Source organism: Paramisgurnus dabryanus, chromosome 3 (genome assembly GCF_030506205.2).
Source record: "Paramisgurnus dabryanus chromosome 3, PD_genome_1.1, whole genome shotgun sequence".
Taxonomy (NCBI): domain Eukaryota; kingdom Metazoa; phylum Chordata; class Actinopteri; order Cypriniformes; family Cobitidae; genus Paramisgurnus; species Paramisgurnus dabryanus.
This window is the reverse complement of record NC_133339.1, coordinates 43,614,047-43,624,519: the sequence shown is the minus strand read 5'-3', so window position 1 is coordinate 43,624,519 and position 10,473 is coordinate 43,614,047. Positions and strand designations below refer to the sequence as shown.

Sequence of the window (10,473 nt, the reverse complement as noted above, 5' to 3'; positions counted from 1 at the left end):
GACACTGTGTTACTGACACGTGTGCCAGTTTTAAGGAAAGTTTATACTTATTTATACATCTTGGCATGACTTTGTTCTTGCTAATTACTGAATGAAATTTGAGGGGTTGAAAGGTTGAGCTTCATTTATTGGATCTTTGATTAAATAAGTGAGATAATATCATGAGAACATTTTCTTTAAAAGAAAAAGTTTCATGTATAATAAAACATGCTATAATTTGCATAACTACAATTCAACAAAAAAAGGTTTTATCTATACTAAACATTTGTTTGTTTTTTTATGTACTATATATCATACATGATTGCTGTTTTCCCTTCTCAGAAACAATTGCAGGACTATTAGAGTCGGTTTGTTTCCATCCTGAGTGAAAACAGAGAAACCTCACAATTTACATACAACCTGACTAAAATTCATAGTAAATGACACACAAGATGTTATGTTAAGATCTCAAGAGACAGTTATGATCCTCAAACACTTCAGCCTGTTAGATACACCTGCCATCTTATATTTAATTTATTTTGCTCTCACAGATAAAGAAAACAATAACAGTGACAATCAATGATTGTGACTGTGAACCCTGTAAAATATACACTAACCAACATTTAAAGTGACTCAAAACCTTTCATAAAAGATGTTTACCCGTTCAAGTCTCAACTTTGATTAACTATTTTGATCCACTTCATATGTTGACTAGTAAAATCATAATAACGGCAGAACAATCTAATCTTTTAATGATAAAAGTGAAAATCTTTAGATTGTATAATTCTATTGAATATGTTGACAAGACAACAATAACAATAAAGTTTATCTGAATGATCTTCACTGGTTGGATAAACATCAAGTGATAATAAAGATAATAGATGATATAAAGTATTTACATATGTAGTTAAAATAAATGAGTGTTATTACAGCAGGTGTTTCCTGTGTGTCAGAGCAAAACTGCTTCAAAAATCTCCACACTTCACTGAATCTGCAAGAAGAGAAACTTCAACACTGCCTGATGAACTTTAATGACTTTATTCATCTTTATTCTCAATAATATTCAAGATATTTACACTCAAAGCTTTTTCATGATGTTTTCAATGTAACTTAACTTATTTTAAATATTCAGTAACTAAAACATTTTTCATGAACTGTTTATTGTTTATTTTCTCATCATGAGACATCATTTGAATCTTAGTCTGTGAAAATCAGTTCTGTTAACTACAGTATACTCTTCTCTGATATTATTCAGTTATTTATATTTTTTAAAGAAACATTAGTTTATAATTTCAATAAATGAATAAGCAATACATGGATGATAGAGATTTAGATACTGCAAATGAAGATGGTTTATTTCAGTAATTCATTAATTTCTTTCTTTAAGAAATCATTCTGAATTTCATCAGTTACTACTCAAAATCAATAAGAAAATCACCACGGACTACTATGAAGTTTATTCACATTTATTAAGGATGGAAAACAAATTTCAAATAAAATAAAAGCAGAAAAATTATTTGCAGAAACTATGTTTTACACTTAAACATTTTTTCTATTAGCATTATTTCTATTATACTATGCCAGAAAATATTAATAAATGCTTTTATGAAAACAAACAACATCATCTTTGCATTTATTAATTGCATTGAGATTTCTTGATCTTTGTGTTTGTGATCTTTCCAGCAGCAGTCACTTTACATGTGAGATCTTTGTCTTTCTCCCACTCTGATCTCTCAATGGTTAAATAACTGCTCAACTTGAATTTCTCATTCGGCTGCTGTTCAGCAGATCCGGTGAAGACGCCATCAGTAACTGAGTTTCCATTCACAAACCAACTCACATCAGCAAATCCCACAGACATGTCATTGATCAAACACACCAGAGTCACTTTACTGGAGCTCACATCTTCACTGGATGGAGGGAAAATCTTCACAACAGGAGGAGAAACACCTGAATCTACACAACACAATTCATGATGAAATAAATGCACTTTATCACAAAATAATAAGGGGTGGTTTTCCGGACAGGGATTAACTTAAGACAGGACAAGACCTTAGTTTAATTAAGAAATATAACTAGTTTTAACAAACATGCCTTATTAAAAACATTTTGAGGCAAAACAAAGGTGACTGATGTATTTTAAGATATGTCAGTGCAAGTTGTTTTCAATTTGGACAGCTCTTACATTTATTTTACTCTAAGACTAGTCTAATCCATGTCCGGGAAACCGCCCGGTTTACATTTTAAATATTTAACATTTCACAACATTAAAGTCTCTCAGATTAAAGATTAAGTTTCATTGGTTAATTTACTGATATATTCTTTTAAAACTGTGTTTGAGTTAATGTAAATCCATCCTATTCAAAAATCTCATTCAAAAGTATTATTAGTCTAGGACTTGACTTATTAAAACAGGTTAGTTGGTTTTGTAAAGGTTTATTTCTAGAGAACTGGAATAACTGTAAATAAATGCCATTTACTGTATACAATGTACACAATCATTTTTGTCATTAACATTAATGTTTAACAGGTGATTAAATAGAAAAAAAAACATTAACATTAACTATCATCCCTAAAATGTAGCAGATCAATTTGTGTGCTGTTAAAAATCTTTTGGCTTACAAAACTACATACTTCTGGATAATGTATAAGAAATTAAATAAAAACTGGTATAGTCCATAATACATAAATTCATGTAAAAATGCACATGAAGTCTTTCAAAGTGATGAATAAGCAGTAAAATGTTTCTCCAAAAATGAATTGCCCCAAATATAATTTTTGTATTTTATAAAATATCTGTACATACATTTAAAATATAAAAACAGTTTAGTATGTGAGTAGAAAGATGACTTACCGGTCACAATGAGTTTTGTTCCTTGTCCGAATACCACAGTGATAGATTTCAGATCTTCAGTCGTACAAAAACCTCCTCAGTCTCTGATGTGATACAAACAGAAGTGAAACAGTCACTCAACTTCAACTCATCTCTGTCTCCTTTAGTTTTATTTTGAAATTATTCAAACACTTGTTTAATTAACATTGAAACTTGAAACTGATGTGCTGAAGAAAAATTATATTTTAAACTACAAAAAAAACCTGTTCACATCATTTATAATCCATTCTTTAAAAATGTCCAGGTTATTTTTAATAATTACTCATGTTGGGTTAAAAATTACCCAATGTTGGCTTGTTGTAATGCAACCATGGGTTATAATAACCCAGCATTTGAGATAAAACAACCCAGCATGGTTAATTTTTAGCCCAGCAGTTTGTTCTGTACAAAATTAGTCACAGTAAACTTCTTCAAACTCTTCATAAATCAAGAGTAACTTATATAGATGGTTTCAGCAGTAACAACATAAACAAGCGGCTGTCGTGGTCCGCACGTTACTTCCGGTTAACTCCGCTAAGAATAAATAATAACAAAGTTCTTTAATCGTACACAGGAAAATCCCCAGTGTTAAATTAACTCTACCAGTGTTAAATCAACACTATTTGGTGTTTATATAATCCACACCAAGATCGGTGTTAAAAAAGACTGGTGTTAAAAATATAACTCTGAATCAGTGTTAAAGTTAATGAGATAATGAAGTGATGATTAAGACATTAATGGTGAACACCTGCTGGTCATTCAAATCAATTACATTTTGGACATTTTCCTGTCTCTAAATGGGGAAAATACTAAAATAATAAAGAAAGACAAATTATTAAATGCAATAGATGAATACTGTTGGGTGTATGCCTCCAAAAGCTGCAATCTTTCACGTTGCCTCTCTATCATCATCTCTGTTTGAAAAATAAAATGATAACTTGCAGAGTTATTTTCTAAATGGATAAGTTTGACTTCTAAACAGCTGTCAGAACAAAATACAAGTGCTCAACTAGCATCCACACGCTTGATTTAGTAGACAAATCTTCTTTCTGATGTGATGTCTCACAAGTCAAATAGACATTTATCACAAAATGTATCACATTTGTGTTTGTTATGAGTTGATTTGAAGTCACCATTACTGTGATTAGTGTTTCATTTAGTTAGGCATTTGTCCCTTGACTTTCACTGATCTAACTCTCCTCTTTTAGCAATAGCAACAATGTTTTAGTAAGACCACTTGTTCATTGCTTCATATAGAGGAAAACCTTCCAGACCTTCTCAGTTTATTTTTATTATATTCTACCCCACAAATCATTGAAACATTTGATCACAAATTAATTATGAAGAAACAGGCATGTAAAAAAGCTCTACGCAAATGACATTGAATAAGACTGCTGTAATGCTTTAATGTGTTTTTGTTGTTGTTGTTTTTTGCTTAAGAGAGACTTGATGATTTCGGATACAAATCTCAACAATGGTGACAGTTAATGGTAAGAAAGTTGCTAAATTTTTGTCATGTTGCAATGCATGATGGGATGTATGATTGAGTTTGGTACCCAGCATGCATTGCGGCATGAAGCTTTGTTGTTGATTTTCACCATGATTGTGTTTTATAGGCTGATTGTTGATGTCTCAGTGTGTCTGACTAACACCACAGATTAGATTTGGGTAAACAATATTTAATTCTTCAGGGTATGTGGATTTTACAGTACTGTTGGATTTCATGGGAGCCTCACAGGGTTTGCAGAACATAAATTAAACACTAATATTCAGTGATTACTTTTTTATGATGTCATTGAATCCCAAGACTTATACTTTCATAATAATTAACATAGTAAAAGTTAAAGACTTCATTTCTCTCATCTTCCTCTGCTTTAACAGATGTGTTTTAAAAACACTGCCACAATTAGCAGCAGAAACTAACACTAAACTTCAAGACCCAAGTACCCAACTAAAGGAAACACTAATCGGACCAATGGTGACTAACTTTATTAACCAGATTTACAGCAGTTCTTTAGAAGTTAAACTTATCATCCATGTAACTCTGCAAGCAAGTTGTAATTTTAGTTTTCAAACAGAGATGATGATAGTGTTCATTTAACTATATATGGTGATTTCATCTATTGCATTTAATAATTTGGCTTTCTTCAACATTTTAGTATTATTCTCCAGAAACAGAGTCAACAAAATAAAATATTTAAGACAGGAACAATTCCAAAATTGAGTTGATTTGACACGGAATGACCAGCAGGTGTTCACTATTAATGACTCAATCACTTCATTATCTTATTAACTTTAACACTGATTTAGTGTTTTTTTAACACCAATCTTGGTGTGGATTATATAAACACCGAGCAGTGTTAATTTAACACTGGGGATTTTGCTGTGTAGTTTATTTATATAACAAGCAAAAAAACAACACATTACCTAGGAAACCAAAACATTTGTTATTTTCGAGGAGGCATTTGTTCAAGAGGTCAGTTTAGCAACTAATCAGACAATTAAAAAAACAAATCCAGAAGTAAAGTTCAGATCCAGATGTGTATCGCGTCAGCGCACGTGCGCCCGATGAAACGGTCTATACAGGGATTTTAATTTCAGGTCAGGATTTTATGTAAAAATTATTATGATTTGATTTGTGTTTCATAAATATCGATTCATTTCGTCAGTCAGTTAACTCCACATATTTTTAATAATATTGTTTTGAACAGTAATAATAATGTCAGTCAGCTCTCAGAAGTGACTGTGAACAGTCAGGAGGTTTTTGTCATGATGTGAATCACTGTGATACGCTCTCACTAACAGAGCTGTCCCATGTCGCACAGTAATACACAGCTGAATCTCTCACATCTACATTATTGATGATCAGCTGATAGTCAAGATTTGACATTTTTTTAGATGTGAAATGGCTGGATGAAAAACTGGCACCATACTCATCAGCAGAGCCAGTAGTTGGATGGGAACGCAACACATACTGAGGAGCTGCATTTGGAAGCTGTTTATACCAAGAAACATAATGGCCCTGATATGTTCCTATATTACAGTCCATAGTCACAGATTTTCCTTTTTCTTCTGTCAGTACTGAGGGTTTTTGTGTGACAACTTTAGCTGAACTGACACCTGAAATAACAAATGAGAAAATCCTTCATTTCATGTCCATGACATCAATATGTTAAGAGTGAAATGTGTAACTTACATGAGAGAAGAGTGAAGAGATTGATGAATATTATCAGCATCTTGTCTGTGTTTGTGAAGCTGTTTGAGTTTAGTGAAGACATGAAGACAATTTGATTCTCATATAGAGATTTTGAAGAAGAGAAACTCTGAAAGAAGGAAGTTCATTAAAATTCAGCCAATCACCTTCACTTCCTGCTAGAGAGCAAAAGAGTTTCATTAGTCTGCCTGCAAACATCAATCTTCAAATAAATGTTATGTAAAATATCAAATGCTGCTCCTCCCACAAACTCAATCTAGTGTATAATCTCTCACTGATCTCTCATCATGAGAACAGACTGATCTGCATCTACAAACATGCTCATCAAACTCTTCCTTCTCTTCACTGCTTGGATTTGTATGAACCTCCTGATGTTGAGATTATTGCATGTGTTTCAGGTCATTGTAATTAAAGTCTTTAACTGTGTTTGTGTTTTCAGGTGTCGGTGGTGTCATTGTAGTGACCCAGAATCCTGCAGTTCTTACAGTAAATAAAGGACAGACGGCAACACTGGACTGTAATCTGGACACTGTTACTGATAGTGCTGCTCGATGGTATAAACAGACAACTGGTGCTGTGCCACACTTTGTCTTGTTTTTTTATCATCCAAACAGTTCTCCTACCTATGGATCTGATTACTCTGCTCCTAAATTCACATCAACACATTCATCCAAATCAGATTATAGTTTGATCATCAATAATGTAGATGTGAGAGATTCAGCTGTGTATTACTGTAGCACATATGACAGCTCTGCTAAGGAGTGGGTATCACAGTGATTCACATCATGACAAAAACCTCCTCACTGATCGCAGTCACTTCTGCTTTTAGCATTAGGCACAGACAGAGTTTGCTGCATTGGCAAAACATTTTTTACAAAATAATTAATATTCGAAAAACAAATATATACATTTATGTACATTACTTTGTAAACAATTGTTAATCTGATCATAATATTTTTATTTATCAAAATGTGGTGCTCGGAAAAGTCACTTTTAATCCTACCATCCAATGGTAATGGAGGAGAGGCCGTACCTACGGTGGCCCTGAAGTGCAAACCACAACAACAAATTACTAAACAACAACAACAAATGAAAAAACACCACAACAAATTTAAAAAACACTACAACAAATTAAAAAACAACAACAAATTAAAAAACACTACAGCAAATTAAAAACCACTACAACAAATTAAAAAACAACAACAAATAAAAACACTACAGCAAATTAAAAACCACTACAGCAAATTAAAAAACACTACAACAAAATAAAAAACAAGTACAAAATAAAAACACAACAGCAAGTTAAAAAAACACTACAGCAAATTAAAAAACACAACTACAAATTAAAAAACACTACAACAAATTAAAAACACAACTACAAATTTAAAAACACTAAAACAAAATAAAAAACATAAAATAAAAATCACAACAGCAAGTAAAAAAAAAACACTACAACAAATTAAAAAACACTACAACAAAATAAAAAACAACTACAAAATAAAAAACACTACAAAAATTGAAAAAACACAACTACAAATTAAAAAACACAACTACATTAACCTACCGGAAGAGGTAGGTACCAGTGGGCCATAGACATTATATACGTAGACACCTCTTAGAGTGAGCTGCCTATTGGAGCTGACGTATCGCGCGGCCGCCATCTTGGATGGGTCTCCAGTGCGCTCCCTTGCATTCATTTCTAATGAGGAATAATCATAACTGCCCTAATTTTTACCGGATTTTCACACGGTTTGAGCTGTTATAAGCGGGAGAGATTTAGTTATGATACAGGACGCTGTCACACATTAAAAAATACTGCTTTCATGCTAAAATACTTTGTATTATGCTCTTTAAGTATAGCATATTGACAGGGGCAGACACTACTTAAGTATTTTACCGTCTACATAAAAGTAAATTTGCAAGTATCTGTATTTTATCAGTGTTTTTCTTTGGAAAACTTATATTCCAAAGCATATTATCATAATTTTTACTCCACTACATTTCATAATTTCAAGTTTTTGGTTTATATTTAATATTTAAGTACATTAAACATCTACTTTTTTACTTTTACTTAAGTAAAAAGTACTTTAGTAATTAAATTAGGGGAGTTATGATTATTCCTCATTAGAAATGAATGCAAGGAGACCCATCCAAGATGGCGGCCGCGCGATACGTCAGCTCCAATAGGCAGCTCACTCTAAGAGGTGTCCACGTATATAATGTCTATGGCCCACTGGTACCTACCTCTTCCAGTAGGTTAATGTAGTTGTGTTTTTTAATGTAGTTGTGTTTTAAATTTGTTGTAGTGTTTTTTAATTTGCTGTAATGTTTTTTAACTTGCTGTTGTGTTTTTTATTTTGTATTTGTTTTTTATTTTGTTGTAGTGTTTTTTATTTTGGTTGTAGTGTTTTTGAATTTGCTGTAGTGGTTTTTAATTTGCTGTAGTGTTTTTTTTTATTTGTTGTTGTTGTTTAATTTGTTGTAGTGTTTTTTTATTTGTTGTGGTGTTTTTTAATTTGTTGTTGTTGTTTAGTAATTTGTTGTTGTGGTTTGCACTTCAGGGCCACCGTACAAAACCAATACTACACGACCAACAAGAACATCCTACCTTTACTTCAGAACATCAACATAAAGGTTAATGTAAATGGTCATTTATATAACAGCCTGTGTTACCACAATAATACGCATGGATTTAACAATTGATCTGCATAATCAGATACTTATAAGACAGTAGTTGTTTTCATCGACAATATAATGTTTGTATTATAGCAACCAAAGCACATCAACGCTTCCACATTGATTGTCGTTAAAACGACAGAAGTGTTCAGCTGCCCAAAAACCTTTAGTGAAGTCTGTGATTTTCCCCCAATATTGTATTATTATAAATGTCCTATACATTGTTTACCACATACATTTTCTTTTTTGTATACTTGTATTTTTTAATTAGGTGTTGAATTGTGTTGTGTTTTAGAAGTGAAAAAAATGACCTAAAATTATCTAAACCTGTGGATTATTATTATTATTATTATTATTATTTTTTTTTTTTTTTGCAGTATAACGTGAGTAAGGCCATTTGATTTATGATGCTTTTGAGAAACACAGTTAAAGGCTAAAAGTAAAAATCATTATGGAGTTTTATTTTGGTTCGTGGCACACTGAGAGCAATTTTCAGGGTGAAAACTATATGAACCTCTCAGCAACATATCACCAAATGGAAACATCCAGGGCCGGATAATCATTAGACAAGATTGGGCGAGTGCCCTGGGGTACCAGCCAATGGGGGCACCAGCCAATCGAGGGGCACCAAGGGCTTCAGTCTGCGATCAAATACTGTGACTGCTTGAGACAGCATGAGCAGTACTCCTGCATGTGCGATCTGCAAGTTTAGAATTTCTTCTAGTTGTTATTTCATCTTATTACACGGCTCTCTGGAATGCTTGATTCTGATTGGTCAGTTGAGACATTTGCAGGTTCGTTCTTTTCAAATAATAACCGCTCCAAAATAATAACGCATAGCCGGACTACTTGCACGAGTAAAATCGCTCCGCGCCAATAAAGATCAATAAAGATTACTGTCTTTTTGGCGCCATCTTGTGACAAACACTCGACAACTACGACAAGACACAGACAGCTTACTGAGACTGAACTTGACAAAATAGAGCATGACAGCTACGAAGCCAACACACAAAAAAATACAGAATGGGCATTAAAACTTCTCAAAGACTGGTTAAAGAGAAAAAAATGGAGACAGACAAGTATGAAGCAGAGGATCTTAATAAGGTATTACGATCATTTTATGCATCTGTGCAAAGTTTCGCGGAAGGATAAAAATGTTAATTTAAAACAAATATGCCAATAAAATGTTTCAAATTCATATTCATGTCCAGTTTTTTTTCTTATGTGGCAAGTAGCCGTGTAATAAGCGGGATAATGTAGAGGCAGCCGGTAGTTATTGGGAAATAAGCCCCTTCAGTGTGATACAAGACCCTCCGCTTCGCGTCGGGTCCTGATCACACTGTCGGGGCTTATTTCCCAATAACTACCGGCTGCCTCTACATTATCCCTTACTTGAAAAACTAGTAAATCACTCTTTACAAACATGCAGAGGTGGATTTATATATGGGTGACAAGGGCAGATGACCAGGTTGGCATTTGGATGGGGGCACCCTGCATCCATGACAAACAACGAAATGCACAACCAGGTTTTTACAGCTCATGGGCACAACACATCAATCTTTTAATGTCACCATGCTCTCAGTTAATCTACCAATGGGTCTACGCAGCCTTGTCTGAAGTTAAACACAGATTTAACCACAAGAAGCCCCCCTTCTCTCTATTTCTATGCAATAAAATATTGTATGGGTAGAAGCAAAACAATAAGAAATATATAGATTTTTTGGTTGTTTGT

General features: G+C 33.1%; 1 protein-coding gene across 1 annotated transcript; it reads right to left on the bottom strand.

Annotated features, from left to right (window-relative positions):
- Positions 1-1,431: 1,431 nt before the first annotated feature.
- Positions 1,432-6,181, bottom strand: LOC135785294 (immunoglobulin lambda-1 light chain-like). Its single transcript, XM_073814076.1, has 4 exons — positions 6,048-6,181; positions 5,643-5,971; positions 2,834-2,867; positions 1,432-1,935 (listed from the first exon to the last, which is right to left on the bottom strand). The coding sequence occupies exons 1-4, from the start codon at positions 6,127-6,129 to the stop codon at positions 1,616-1,618; spliced, it is 765 nt and encodes a 254-aa protein (XP_073670177.1). The 5' UTR covers positions 6,130-6,181; the 3' UTR covers positions 1,432-1,615.
- Between the last annotated feature and the right edge of the window lie 4,292 nt (positions 6,182-10,473).